Below are 16,766 nucleotides of genomic sequence, written 5' to 3'. Positions count from 1 at the left end.
TGATTAGTTAAATCGAGTCTTTTGAAATTATTCCCAACTTCTTTCTTATACTTCGAAATATTACTCAATAAATTTTGATCTTCCGCATCTTTACGAAAATTAGGGAATAATTTTACATCTGTAAAATTCGTATCACCAATTTGACAATGATTTACTTTATGAACATCTGAATTCATTCGCGACTTATACATTCGTTGGGAAGACAAAAAATCTTTTTTTATGTATTTTCCTTGTGTTTGTAATGGCTTAAATCCGTGAGTTGTCCGAACATTAGATTGAATTTCTTCATTTTCATCTTCTTCCGAAAGTAAAGATTGTAAACAATCTTCGTGACACTTTTCATAACAGCTATCGTTCGACATCATTCGTTTTCTTTTCCAGTAATATAATTTTGTAGTTACTACAACAGCCAATGTAGTCCCTATTACTAAGAAACTTACTATTATGAAGCTATAGAATGGTTTATTGATGTATACCAATCTGTTAATCCCTTCCAAATTATCCCGTTTTGCGACAATTTTTAAATTATCCGAGTTTGAATAATCATCTATAAACTGTTTTCTGTTATCGTTTACATCTTTAACTATTCTTTTACCAAATAAAAATTCTTTACGATGTTCCATTTTAAATTTTGGATGATCGAAGTGAGGAATTCTGTGTTTATGATGGAGTTTCCGGTTCCTATGCACGAATCTTTTGTAATTTAATTCATTTTCTTTAGAATTAGCACTTCTAATATTCTCGTAGTTTACACGCGAAGCGATTAAATTATTTTTAGGTTTTATCTCATTCCGAGTAGAATGTCTTCTTTTTTGTGAATTCTTCCATGTTGACGTATGTTCACCAGCCATTACCATTCCAGTCACGAAGAAGATGGTAAAGAATTTAATGTTCATGTTCCCAACAATGATTTTAAAGTTTGAAGAACAATGCTTCAACAATAAAATAGATTTTTACGCCAAGTTTTTAATTATTTAGATGAATTGACTGACGATACATCTTTAACTTTGTTTAAAAATTTCTGTTACATCGAAAAGGCAACACAGACTGTTTTTGTATTGTTGTATATGTAATACTGTATTCATTTATATTAGCTATGTATGTTTTCTTAATTTTGAATATAAAATAATAACATTTCTACAGTTTAGCATCGCATTGTTAATTCATAGAAATTTAATTTAGAAATATTTTCATTTTGGGGCAATCCGTCTCTGATAAATCGGGTCCTGTTTCTTATCACCCAGCTACCCAATTGTGGGCTTGGCTGAATCCACGATGAGCTTGATAAGAAGGCTTTCTTAAATTTAAAATTTCAATTCTCCCAATTTTGTCTTTATTTATTGATAAATTTTGTGGAACAACTTTAAAAATTTATGAATAATATAAAACAGGAAAAAAGTTGTTGTTATAAAGATATAATAATAATTTTTAAGAAAATAGTAATATTATGTTCTTAAAAATTAAAATTATAAGAATACATATTGAAGTATAATGGCCGAATGGTCCAAATGACAACTTACCACTCTAGAGGACTCGGAATAGGTTTTAAACCCCAGGAATTTTTGGGGGATGGTCTACCAGGAATACGTCTGATCTCTTCTCTTATCACCCCATCGCCATAATGTGGGACTAGCCAAAACCATGATGGATGTTATTTTTCTTTTTTTTTTTTTTTTCTTTTTCCACAATTAATAATAACATCTAAAACTAAGTTGTTAAAAATAATATACGTAGGCTGTTTGTTATTTACACTTGTCTTTGTTTTATGGACCATCGGAACTTGAAAAAACCGCCCTCGTATATATCACTATTAATGATAAGCTCAAAAATAGCAGCTACAAATAACTCGATAGTAATTTTTCAAATTATTGGGTTGATGAAAAATTTTTTGATTTTTCTAGACTTCTAGAATATTCAAAAGTTTTCTCTGACAGATGAATTTTCTTGTTTGTTATGTTATGGTAACGCAACACTTGGGCGATCCGCCTAGGGAATGCTTTCCGGGAGGTCTTTTTAAGCGAAACTGGCCCCTATTTAGGCGTTACAGACGCGGAGAAAACCCGGAAAACTCCACGTGGCCAGCCCGTCCTAACCACGTGGAGTTTTCCGGGACCACGACCGAACTCCCAGTCTTCGGGGTACGAAGACCGCTCGGCCACTGGTGGGTACAGTTTTTTGTGGGATATGTAAATGAAGGGTGTTGAGGTACACTTATGATTATAAATGAAAAGATATTTCGTGTGGCGATACCAACTTTTTAAATATGTCAGGGTCGCCAACGCTTTCTCTTGACCAAATTCGCGCACTTTTTGATTATCAGTTTAGTATAAAAGCAGTTGAATCTTATTGCCGTATGGTGCAGTCGTTTGACAAGATCGTCTTATCAAAATCTACAATCTAAGGTTGCTTCAGTAAATTTAAAATTGAACAATATGAAGTCGAAGATAAGCCACGCTCAGGCAGGCATTCCATCCTGTCGAATGACGAGCTGCGGCAACTGGTAGAAGCCAACAAATACCTGATCACGCGAGAAACGAGTTTCATTTGGTTGTAACTAGTTTATCATAATTCGTCCGCTGATGAACATTATACGCTTTCTTCACGAAACGCAAGACCACACGTGTCAACCCGGCAGATGCCGCTTGATTTCGGTTGAGTTCTCCCTCACCCCCATATAGCCCGGATATTGCAATATCTGACTACTATCTCTTCCGCTCCATGCATCGCTTCTTGGGTGGAAAAGCGGTTTACTAATGATAAGGAGATGAAAATCGCATTTGCAGAGTTATTCGAATCATAACAGTTTCAGTTTTATTCAGAAGAAACCCGTGACTCGGCCGATCGATGGAAGGTGTTTGAATTTAATGGCAATTATTTTATTTAATAAAGTATTTTTTGTTTTTGAAATGAAGGTTGTACTTTTTTAAAACTTTCTCCGCCCTGTGGGCACTAAGAGGATCTCTTTTAGCAAGCCCATTATGAGTTCGGCCAGGCCCACAATGGGAGGCCGCCAGGTGAGGGACGGGGTCCGACAGACATATCCGAACGGATCACCATCTGAAAAATTCTTGAAGTTTTTTCGACTCGTCAAGGTCACGTGGTTTCCAAATATGGCGGTAGAAAACGATGCGGTCTGATTTTATAACCTTTCATCCTTCGACGGCTTGATGGCCGAGCGGTCAAGATGGTTTCCTACCGCTCTGGGGCCCGGGATCGAATCCGGACAGGTAAAAAATTTCCAGGAATTTTTCGGGGGCTGTCCGTTCGGATATGTCGAGACCTCATCACCCGGTCTTTTTTCGTAGTTTTATAGGAATCGTAATTATAGGGACCGTAATTATAGGGGGGTCGACTGTATTATTGTTTAAGAATTCAATAAGTGATTCATGAGTACAGATTATATTTATTTGATTGAACAGAAAGTTTTTGCATATTTTTACATTACTTAACATACTTGTTGATGTGTTATTTAATTTTAACAGTTGTGCAATTTAACATATTATTGGTTTTGATATATATGATTGTATTTTTTGTTTAGAAGCTTATTTTACACTTCAAGTGCATTTTTTCACTGTGCACACAGTTCGAAATTTGAAGTAACTTTTTGTTGAATTAGGCATTTGAACTCTGAAGTGTTTGAGGTTAGAGTCATTTGAAGTATGGTATCACTGTATGGTATTTTAATTTGAATATACAGAATGTTCAAACTGTGTCAAATTAAAAGGTTTTGCAGTTTTTGATATACAGTAATACCTCGACTTACGATAAGCAGACATAATATGTAAAAGTTTTGTAGTTTTGCCTTGTCAGTTAATCAAAAACTTGGCTAACTTAAAAATAGAGTACAGTAATACCTCGACTTACGTTACCCTGACTTACACGAACCCAGAGTTACTCAATTTTCAAATCTCATCAATTCGTCTTTTGTTTGAGTGTCACGCAACTCTCGATTACTCACTCCCCCCACACTATTGTTCAACTTACATGTTCGGACGTGTCGCGTGGAATCAACACATAGCTACAACTTATTTTGTGTTATTTATTTCTGTATTTGTTATATCTACGGAGACTTTAGAGACTCTATGTGGTGATTTCTTGTAACCCGTGAACGAATCAAAAGATGAGAAGATTAACGAGAACATTTATTAGCTTACATACATCCGACTCGGATTTTACACAAATTGCGAAATTATACCCTGACTTACGCTGTTATCGCTCGATCCCACCTATCGCGTAAGTTTGGGGTATTACTGTATTCAATGCATATGAATAATTCATTAATATAAGAATATATTTATTGCATATTGTTCTAAGAATATAAATTTTTTAAGTAAATTTTTAACATTTTTGTAANACTTTAAAATTAAAATATCGAATAATAATTTAGAAATTTATATATATATATTTTTTCAATTTTCGTCATAATAATTGAAATGAAAGTAGGCTGACAAAATGGCAAATGTTTGTAATGTCGAATACGAAGATGATATTTTTGAAGATGAAAATTTGAACAGTTTTATATCCTTTCCGGCAGAAGTGCAATATGCGATTGAACAGGTCTGTTCGTATTTAGTAGGACTTTCTAAGGTGTTAAAATTTCGTAAGATTTAAGTTAAAAGCCACGTGGTTTTGATTAATTAATCAATTTCAAAGTGCACATCTATCGGTGGAAGTTACTTTTAGTTAATTGTTACGTATATAAATATATGAAGATCGATCCAAAAGTAACTTCTACTTCTTTTAATGACGAAATGCACTTATCACTTTTAATTTTAACTCGTGCATCGTTAAGCATTAATGATTTATTTACATGTAGCCGGCGTAGTATAAAATGTTTAAAAATATATAAAATTTCGGAGAAAATATAGAAATTTGAAAATATCAAAATTTAAGTAATAAAAAAAACTTTCCAAAAATCTTTAAATGTTCGGAAGTTTGCTAATTAAGAATGTTAGTTGAAATATTCTAAATATGATTTTTGATCTATAAACAAATATTTTTAATGAAAACGGAATCAAAGATTCGAGACTATGAATTCGAGCGGTCTTGGCGTAGCTTACGGGACGAGTATAAATGGATAAAATGAGTATACGTGTTTAAAGTAATGTGAATAGCAATACTCTGCAAACAATGCATTCGAGCATAAAATTTATATGGCATTTGTTGGAGATCGACCGAATGTTAAATTATTTGGATTGTTTTTTTGTTCGTCGACTTACTTTTTGCGTTTCGTATTGGTGCACTTTTCCCGTAGACGGACGTATCGAACTGGACGACCGCGCGACGGAATGACCTCGAGATGCAATTTTCTTCTACGTATTTATTATGATGTGCATTTTGGACCTAAATGGGTTCCTCCTCGGTCGTGATATATCTCTTTGTGGATTTCTAGTTATGTGCACGTACACTATTAGCTTTATTGAAAAAATTTCTCGAAGTACGTACTCGTACGCAATAAAATCCAATAAAGAGTACGTGTTATCCTGGACTAGCAAATTTGAAAAGTAAATTCTGTACTATTCGATACAAAAACGTGGAATCTGATGAATCCATACTGTATCACAATTTTACACACTGGAAATTTTCAAGCTATGTCTTGTTTACACATCTGTATTTTGCCTTTCGGTGTGTTTCCCTCTGGTTCACAAATATGTTAGTTTATTTTTTCACTCCCTATCTGTTGGGAAACCTTCCCAAGATTCGTGTATCTGTAGGCCTGCATCCTCGTTTATTCTATTATTATTATTTATTTTTATAATTTCTAAATGGATATTAAATATTTAAGCATTTTTGGATTGCAACGAATGCCTTTCAGGTAATTTTTTAAAAGTTCATATCCTCTGACATATTATACTTGGAGCTAACAACATTTGGTTTTTATAGTGTTTGCTCACTAACAAACTTTATAAAAACAGAATTCTATATATTTTATTATACATTTAGTTTTAGATATAATATACATATTTTAGAAATTACACATAAATTTACACAAATTTTCTGTATATGTGACTTCTAAAAGCAAAATGTTCAGTATTACATGGTCTTGCATGCTGAATGGATGCTTTGTTACATAATGTCTACATTTCTTCGTATGTTTAGAATTTCTTTTTATACTGTATTTCCAAATACTTGTCTAAGTATTGCCTAGCAAAATAAATCATAAATTAAATTTGTTTAATTTCAAGATAAACAATGATCATGAACAGTTTGTGATAGAGGTTCACAATGTCCTTAGGAATTATGGAAGATATTTGTGGGATTGTAGGAATGTTACCAGTTAAGAAATAATTTCCAGGAATTGTCTGTTTCATATATAAATTTGAGGGTCATGAAGAGAAAAGGGAAGGTTATGTACTTCTGATTTATGATGTTGCCATTTATATCTTTTACACTAGTTGTAAATATCAATATGCTGTTGGTTTTATATTCAGCTAGAAAATAGTGATACATAGAACATTTATTAATAACTAGCTGTACCCGGCCACATGTTGCTGTGGCTCAAAATGTATCTATTATAAATGTATAACACTCCCCACAGGGGGAATTTTGAAAAATCCCTTCTTAGTATACATTCTCTTGACGTACCCTATTAAAATGCAATCAAAAATGCAAAATACCGCATCTAAAATAGTATAATAGAAGCCGAGTTCTTCATGGTCAGCCTTAATCCTGTCCCTCTCCCCCACGGAGGGGGAGAATTTCAACATCTATATACTGTAATATAAAAACACATGCGTATTCGAATGAAACGTTTCAAAATTTCAAAGCAATCAGTGAAGAACTTTCAGAGATTTAAGATTTTGAACAAACAAACATTTACATTTTTATTTATGTAGATTATTCTTTATCTAAATTATTTAATAAGGTATTTTTAAGTTGTGTCTTTCATATATTCATATAGTTCAACAAATTATTTATCAGAAAATGATAGTTTACTAATGGTTTGTTTTTATATTATTTTCCTGTTTTACATTAGTATATTAATAGTGTTTGTTTACTTTATATTTTCAGAGACCAGGAGATGATTTAATAACCAAAATCTTTTTTGGTTATTAAAATCAGGATGAACACATTTAAAGTACCTCTACTCAATATTGTCTGGAGGGATGTGTAGCATTCTAAACTCAACCAAATTTTGTATTCTAACATTTCCAGTCATGCAGAGGAGTTTTCCACAGTAAAAAAATTTCCAAAATAATCCTTGACACAATTTCTTAAGATGTCATAATTTTCAAAGTATACTTACAACATTGAAGGTGTTTTCATTAAACATCTGCACAAGAAAAGTTCAGGCATGGTCATAAGGTAATATACTGATCTGCAGTAATATGAATGATGTTTCACATGCTGTAGACCTAGAAATTGACCATAGCACATGTACAGTCTGCATACACTACCTATTTTTTTACAGCACAAGTCCTGTAGTAGTGAGTTTTGGAACAAAATTTTTTTATGCAGAAATCATTTCTGCAAGTCAAGTAGTGACAGCTTAAAAATTTTGATAGGTTTGGATTTCTACATATCTCTTCAGACAGCGTTATGATCACTCAATATATTTAATTAATGAGTTTAGTGATGTGTGAATAGAATTCAAGATATTGGGCCTGGTAAAGCAGCTTTAATCCAGATGGATAAGCAAACTAATGACTTACAGTTAAACCTGTTTATCTCAAATATCAAGGGAATGGGGGAAAATTGGAGATAGGTTTCAAGATATAGAGAGGTTCCTACATAGTAACAAGCAATTATTTATTGTGACATTGTCATAATGCCAGGCTGCAATTTTTCATTACAATGTTTTCAGTTTTAGTAATGTCTTTCTCCTGTACATCATACTTTTCCTGTTAACAATAGTCATGGCAGTCATCTATCTAACTCCGTTCAGGGGAAAATTTTTGAATTGAAATAATGTGACTTACGATTTACATCGGAAATTCACATAGATAATCAGGGCCTCCTGCCCCTAAGGTTTCCATATCTGGTCTTGACTTTCATCTGTCTAACTGTTCTTGAGATTAAGGGAGGACAAACAGATGAATGCCAGTGGGAATTTATAGGGCGAAACAATCACCTGATTACATCAGACTACTTTTCCACAATTATATTAATTAAATTATTTAATAAATATTAATTTAATTATAATTATGAAATTTAATAAGAGATGGCACCTAATGATAAATTATTTAGAAATTAATTAATATAATTGCAGAAAAGTAGCCTGATGTAATCCGGTGGTTGTTTGGTTTTACAAATTTATTGGATTTTGTGAGGTTTTTTTATGGAATTTATAGTTTACAACTTTTGAAAATTGCAGTCCAAACAGTAATAGATTTGACTGGAGGTACAGTATTTTATTAATTCAATATCAAGTACAGTACAGTACATACCATCATTAGGTATAAATAAAACATTTTTGACATATCTTAACAGAAATAGTTTATCAATAGTTTCTAATGCCTGACTTTTTTCAACCAATAAGATGAAAGCCAAACTTCTAGCCAATCAGAGAAAAACATTATTAATTGCAACTATGTACTGTATAATGAGATATTTATCAATTACAATTTATGCTATCAAAATATAATTGCTGAGCTTTGAATTTGTAATTGACACTTCAGTTCATAATTTGAGATATAAAGATTTTGGGAGAAAATTATTTGAGATAAACATGGAAAATATATTGAATTTAGGCTGAAAATGCAAGGAAAAAATAAATTTAGAGATGAAGAGGTTTCCAAGATAAACATTTTTGAGATAGAAGTCCAACTGTAATTTGTTTTAAATGAAATAGACTATATCATTGATCTGCTTATCCAGCTGTATTAAAGGGTTCTTTACCAGGAAATGTGCCCATTATTCAACTTATAAATTAGAAATTTAGTTCATATTTAAATGTGGATATTTATTGTTATCTTTTTTAAAATAAATATTGTTTTCAAAGGATAGTAGTTATCTATAGTGTATCATACATAATATGACATATGCTTATTTTTCAGCTGTTTAAAAATTAAAGATTAGATTGAAAAAAAAAATGTATATATATATTTATATATTTACAGAAGTATCAATGAACTTGATGGTCAGATTAATTAAATAATACATGATTTATTTTCAGTTAGAGTGTATAATAGCCTATGATTTAAAACATAAACTTAATTTTAAATTTTTTATAAAACTTAAACAAAAAGAATAGCTGTCATTTGTAGATTAGCCTGTATTTTCTTGTAATATTTTATTAATATAGTATTTTTGTGCTTCATAATTACATTTTTGACAACACTTTTAAATACAGCTATCCCATGTATGACATGGTAGTTATGTTCCATTAAAGTGCCATGTTACAAATTTATGTTATATGAAACAAAAGACTAATGCAAAACATGGTTTCAAAAGTTAACAAAAGTATACTATTATTTTTTATTACTGAGAGAAATATGTTTATTAAAGCAATCTACTGTATTATGCATTAATAAGTTATTAATTTTAGTTAAACAAGGGCATTTTCTTTTTACAAAGTATCATCATTTCCTGAGCTTTTTGTTGATCTTAATCAGAAATATCAACAATATACATCTTCATTTTTTTTTATTTTTATCATAAAAAATTTTTGTAGATCACAAAAATATGTTATTTATTGAAAATTTGTTCTAGTGAGTTGCAAGGGCTGGTGGAAATTACAATTTAATAAAGTAAAAATTGCATTACAAATACTAGTCAGCCCTTTTTTATAAGAAAATGTTATATTTTTAATTGTGTTGGGATTGTCACCTGTGGACATTTTAGACTATTTTCCATATTTGTGCAGAGCTGTAGCCTACAGAGAAAGGTCATCTCTGCAGTGAAGAATGGTTGTTCTGATGATTGGACATGGTGAGCAAGCAAGAGAAGACTAGTATTTGTAATGCAATTTTTACTTTATTAAATTATGTTTAAATAAATCTTACTAAATACAAAGGTTAATCTATAAAAACAAAACACAGTGACAGTCTAAGGGCAAAAGTCTGAAAGCAACAACAACAACACCTGGTTGATAGGAAAAATAAAAAAAATTGCACAATTTTCAATGATGAAATGTACAAAAATTTTCTGATGAAATGATGAAATTTTCTGATGAAATGTACAAAAAAATTGAAAATTTCAATATTCTAAAATCCACAAGCAACTTTGAAAGAATGTGCATGCTTATTTGAAGAAAAAAATATTGAATAATGGAATTTATACTTAAAAATTGTGAAATTTTGTATGGAGGATTTTCCAAATTCTTGAATTGTGTTAGAGCGAAACTGGAAACTGTGTTGTACAGCAAATGTCCCCAATTTTCCAACCATGTTAGAGCAAAACCATGTTGTAGAAGTGCTTCATGGTACAAGGGATATCTGTATTGATATATATTGATGTATTATGTGTAATATTAATATATGAACCAACCAATATTTTAGCATTAATAATTTTTGAATATAAATTCTTAAAAAAATTAAATCAAAAAATTACTATCCATTAAAGTATGTTATTTTCAAATACTTTTGTGTAAACAGTAAATAAACTGATATTATACTAAATTAAAACTCAAATGGCTTATTTCTACTTGAAGATAGACGTGATCAAGATAAAGCTTTGTATTTTGGCCTAGATATAATGAAATAAATTATTATTATTGAAGGAAATGAAACATATCTTATCTTGAGCAAAAAGATATTTTTTTTCTCTTTCTGAATGTTGATGTTTTTTTTATAATGGATTTATGGTTTCTATATTAATATTTATACTCTTGATGTCATTCATTTATTATTTTATATAAATGGAATTATTAGTGTTTCTTTTCTCTTAAATAATAATGCTATACAAACTGATTATATAAAATTCCACAGTTTACTATTGAATTTTTAATTGTAGATTTTTAAGAGAAAAATAAAAGTACTTATTTTCAATTATTTACATTTTTGTTTCTTTGACACAGCTTTTTTTTCCTGACTGCTGTTTTCTCCATTTGCCTTCTTCTTAATAGTAGATTTTACTTATGTTTTAATTTCAAAATATATATGTATGTGTTTTTGATTGATTCTGATTTAAAGACTAATTTGGCATAACTTGGCCTTCACAGCATTTCTACCCAAAATACTCAAACTAATCTAATAGATTTATATCTACATGAACATACATTTTGATCTATTGTTTGATCTAAGTTTGTTGGAATAAATTGTGATAAATGAATGAAAAATTAGTGTGAAGTAGATAAATAATAATAATACATACTTTGAAAAAATAAATAAATATTCAGAACTTGCACTATGGAGAATGGTAGAGTAAAGTACTTACTCTGCCAGTAGTTCTGTATACACATGCATCATACCACATGCATCACGCAAAAGTCTAGAAACATTAGTCTTCACAACAGTACTGTACATACATTGCACTACAGAAGGCTGCCATTACAAACACAGGTTAGTCAGGAAAGTCTTAAATACAGATAGATAGATAGATACATGAACAGCATGTAAGCATAATAATAGCTTGTTCTGCAATTATGCCTTCCTTGATCCTGGTATGACATAGCACTATCACCAATATATATTATGTATATATCATTTTAGGATACACTCCATCAACACCACTATATTAATAATAACAGATTTATCTGTCACACTAACTTTTTTAGTTTTTTTAGTGGCAAATAATAGATTTACAAAATAAAAATAGTCCAATCAGTTTGAGTTAATGAAAGAATGGAAGTTTTCTTTCTAGGCAGAAAAGTTTCTGTATATACTTTTCATTTGAGCAAAAACAATGCAACTTTTAAACATATGTCTGAAGATCAATAAGCATTTTTATTGCTTATTTTTTCTGTTTAGTAGTTTATTTACTTTATCTATAAGAAGCAATATGAGTTTTAAACATTGTTACAACTATTAAAGTTTTGTATAGTAAATAATTTCTGCACAATTGACATAAAGCAATACTTGTGTCAGATTTTTTACTGCATTCAAAACTATGAACCTAGCATGATATTCTTTTTTACTTCACTAAGTAAAAGGAATAGCTTGAATACTTTTAGAACAAATTTTTGAGTAAACAGAATAGAATTTAACAATATATAAATACAGTAATTGTATTATGTCAGATTAAAATTTGCTTTTAATCTTTATATTTATTTTAAAAAATATAGTTAATAAATTGCTATTACATATTAAATTCTGGAAATAAATTTTTTTTTAGGTGCTTCCAAGTACAGATCCCTTGGATAGACCAGATTTCAATGCTGTAGATTACATTAATACTTTGTTTCCCAATGAGCAGTCATTATCTAATATAGATGATGTGATTGGTCGTATGAAGTTAAAGATAAGGTAAATTTAATATGTGAATTTTTTACTATTTTAATTATGAGTCTCTCTATTTAAACAGGTGAAAAAACTGGATAATTCAAAATAAACCAATAAATTAAACCTTAATAAATCCAGCTACAAATTTATTGAAATGAAAATGTTTTCAATCAGATTTTATTGATCATCTTCAGTTACGAGCTTTACTAATTCTTTAGAATGTATGAGAGAGTCCAATGTTAAAGGTACAGGCCAAAATTACATTAACATTTATAATTAAAAAAACTATTTAATACATTCCACAAAAGCTACACACTTTTGTTTATTTCTCAACATAATTGCCATAAACGTTGAGACATTTATCCCAGCATGACACTACTTTAAACATGCCTTTATGGTACTGTTGCTTGTCAAGTTGCTTGAAGTAGTCCAAAACGGTTTCTTCCAATTCCTTTTGATCTGCAAAGCATTCCCCCGCCAAAAATTTCTTTAAAGGTCCAAATAAATGAAAATCTGACGGGGGCTAAATTTGGACTATATTGAGAACGTTGCAGGCCTCCTAATTCTGCTCGGAGAAATGCTTTGCAGATCAGGAGGAATTGGTAGATATTATTCTGGACTACTTTCATTAAGCAATTTGACAAGCAACAGTACAAATAAATTTGGCCTCTAGTGCCAAATTTATTTGTAATTCATAATTAATTTCCAAATTATAGCTCAGTTATTTATGGCAATCATGGGTGTCTATTTGTTATGAGCATTTTATTAAGAATTACATCTTACAAATTTTAAATTGTTTGATATTTATTAATTTAATCTATTTTACAAGGTTTAATTTTCAGTGTTTATTACTTATTACATTTTGATTATTAATTTCTAAAATTTTCATATTTGCAATGTTGTTATTTTGAATTTGTAATTATACATCTATATATATGTATATATATATAAGCCATTGATCACGTATCAATATTTGTATATCTGTAATCTGTAAGGTGTAACGGTATGCCTAAAACGCCCACTAGGCATGCCTTAGCGATGATTTTAAATTAACAATAAATTATTTTTATTTGTAATAGGAATTTATTATTGATATGAATTTATTATTTAACCAGTGGTTTCCAACTTTTTTTCGTTAGTGTACCCTATGGCATTTCCAACTTCCCAATGAGCAATGCATGCGCAAATCTCATACTGCCTGTTTGTAGAGTGTCACCATTTTGAATTTTGTTTTGACTCAGTTCTTGGTCCCCTCAGTATTTACAAGTCTGGGTTTTTTTTTATGCACGCATGATTTGGGCATCCAATACTTTATGCCAAATTGCAACTTTTGACATGTACTTCTTCATACCTCTAAGCTGGTAACACAGCAGGCAGTACAGTTTTATAAACAAGACATAGTCTTGTCAATAAAAAATTAGTAAAAATACTGAATAAATAATGAAAAAATTACTGCTTGTACAGAAAATCTGGAGAAACTAGCTATGTTTTTTTCCTTGCTAACAATAAAAAATATTTTTTATAAACAAAAGAATACTTTTTTCAAATAACACGTGTGGATATTGTTGAGAGATAATAATAATGTTAACACACCCCACCATCAAAAGTCTGTAGCATAATCACTAATCACACGTAATGGTATCCCCACTACCATTGACCGACTGCGCAACATTTATTGATCTGTTGCATTGTACAATCAGCAGCATAAGTTTTTATTTCTATTTTTGCATTTTGAAATGTATAATAAAGTTTGTGATTGTTGCAAGGAACAATTTTTACCTACATTTTTTAATACTATTAATTTGTGATACATAATATATTATTTTTTCTGCCATAATAACTAACTTTTTCTGTACCTCTAAACAACCTATTGTGTACTCTGGGTTGGGAATCGCTGATTTATACTATGGAATGACACTGCTGCTGCTAGAATGCCTTTCCTGTGGGGGAGAGGATTAAGGATTACCCCTTCCCCATGGAGGGGAATTCCCCCACGGGAAGGGGAAAACATTTCCCATTGATACGAATTTATTATTTATACGCCCACTAGGGGGTGGCCGGGCTACTAGTTCTACAGAATTCAAAAAACTTGTAACTGAAGATCAGTAAAATCTAATTGAAAACATTTTATTTCAATAAATTTGTAGCTGGATTTATCAAGGTCTACTCTAATGTTATTCAAAATTACCAAAAGAAAGAAAATAAAGTTCAAGTAATTCTTTCAACCATTTTGAAGAAAACATATTACCTAATATTTTCAATTTATAAATAATTTGAAACTAAAACAATAATACAAACTGTTAGTATTTTGAGATGAATGAAATAAAAAATGCTTTAGATTATCAAACAGGAAATGAAATCACATGGAATATATTCTCACAAAATTAAGTTTATTGTATAAGTTAAATTATTTGGGATTTAATAATAATAATAACAGAAAATTTACTTACTTAAGACATTTGAAAGTTTGGAATTGTTAATACTAAAATTAAAATTTCTCGTCACATGAGCATAACATACAATGACATTTAAGTGAACTTATGATTTAGTTTACATTTTTGTGGTTTCATGAGTCAGTGTTCGTTCATCTCTCTCATCTGGGTTATTTTTGCCTGGGCTTAGAAATTGACTTTCATTTCAGTTTTCCTGAGTGAAATGACAAACTCTGTTAGATTAGTTTCTGATTAACTTTTATAAATTTACTTAACAGATGTTTGGTAATATATAAACCAGACAAAAAGTAATTTATTACTCTTTTGACTGTGTTTTAAACATGTTTGCATTTTGAATGCAAATTCCAGAAAATTAAAATTTAAGATCAATAAGGAAACCTCTAAGTACATCCTAACAATTTAAATTTTACAACTTTTTGTACCTATATTATTAAATTAAATATTTTTTTCAAAGGTTTTTTCAAATGTTATTTAAAGATTATTTATTTAATTTTGATTTTATTAGTTTATGAATGAATAAGAATTTTTTTGTGTATCTTTATTATAGGCAATTGGATGATGAAATAAGAACTGTTATCCGAGGGCAAACAAATGTCGGCTGCGATGGAAAAGAAGCTTTGGAAGATGCACAAAAGTCTATACAGCAGTTATTTGCTAGAATTAAAGACATTAAAGATAAAGCTGAAAAATCAGAACAAATGGTAAAAATAAGACAAAATATTTTTGAGCTGTAATGAATATTTTAAAATTTAAAACATGGCATCCTTTTAATATCTGCAATATTCTATATTGATAATTTCAAAAATTCAGGTTTTCTGCTGTAGTAAATTGTTTAAATTCATTCTATTCAATAATCTGAAGGTGGCTATACTATAGCAAAAAGCATCTTTTAAAATAAAAATCCTTTCGATCATTTGAATTAAGCTGTCTGTTCATTGAGATATCAATATGACATTAAATATTAAAGAGTTTTTAATTAATATGCATCTGTGTCCTTAATTTAATCAAAATTATTCTTTCAATCACTATATCAGTGTATTTCTATTAATAGGACTTATCATACTGATGTATAAGATTACAGCCTCACAGTTACACAGATTAAAATTGTTTTATTTTACAATTACCTGGACACATACAATTTGCGTTTCGGACTTGTACGTCCCTCTTCAGCAGGTATTTGACAAACAAATTCTAAATAAAATTCAAACAAACTTAATTTACCGACAATATTTTTAAAAATACTTATGCCTACGATAGTAAATTATAAAATTCCTACTATTTTAATATTCTTTCTTTCTATTCCGTCTATCCTCCAATAATTCATTCCAATTACAATCAATATTACTTTTAAAACATTCCTGTATTAAAACCAATAATTGTTACATTAAACACTGACATTTTTCGTTAAACGTTGACATTTTACAATAAACGTTAACATTTTATATATTTGTACATTTAAAACTACTTCCAACTTACATTTACATCAACCTAGCTAAAATTGAATCACGTGTGTCTGCCTTCTGTCTGTATGTCTGTCCAGCAGTGGCGAATTTTTGCATAAGCGCACGAGACGCGCGCGTGGGGCCTCATAAATCAAGGGGCCTCAAAATTCAGCCGTCAAAATTAAAAAAATTACCGTATATTCCAGCGTATAAGACGACTCTCGACTTTTACAGTTAAAATACTGTGGAGGAGAAGGTGGTATTATGGAACCCCAATTACATTTTAGTGAATTGTAAACAAGGTATCATAACTACACTCACATTTTTTATGCAAAAAGTACTTGTAACTATTAAACTAAATGTTCCTAATTGGATTTTTCGTTAGTGTAACTATAAGTATGGTTTTTGAAGGCTTTTGTACAAAAAGTCCGAAAGTAGGCTTAGAGAAAATCGGGTGGTAATATGGAACCTTACTGTATATTTTCAAAAAATGCTTTAATGTAGCCAAAAACAAATAGGAAAGTACAAAGAATGTTAAATAATTACAAAAT

The 16,766-nt window shown here is 30.0% G+C and overlaps 1 protein-coding gene across 1 annotated transcript in view; it reads left to right on the top strand.

Annotated features, from left to right (window-relative positions):
- The first annotated feature begins 4,427 nt into the window (after positions 1-4,427).
- Positions 4,428-16,766, top strand: part of LOC111640323 (vacuolar protein sorting-associated protein 53 homolog) — a 70,723-nt gene continuing 58,384 nt past the window's right edge. The window contains exons 1-3 of the mRNA XM_023386369.1: positions 4,428-4,557; positions 12,214-12,344; positions 15,321-15,474. Of these exons, the coding sequence (XP_023242137.1) occupies positions 4,453-4,557; positions 12,214-12,344; positions 15,321-15,474 (390 nt within the window). The 5' untranslated portion in view covers positions 4,428-4,452. The remainder of the gene's footprint in view (positions 4,558-12,213; positions 12,345-15,320; positions 15,475-16,766) is intronic.

Source organism: Centruroides sculpturatus, unplaced genomic scaffold (genome assembly GCF_000671375.1).
Source record: "Centruroides sculpturatus isolate CEXI.00-Female unplaced genomic scaffold, Cexi_2.0 scaffold59, whole genome shotgun sequence".
NCBI lineage: Eukaryota > Metazoa > Arthropoda > Arachnida > Scorpiones > Buthidae > Centruroides > Centruroides sculpturatus.
Note: the sequence above shows the minus strand (reverse complement) of the source record. Positions and strands in the feature narration are given on the sequence as shown.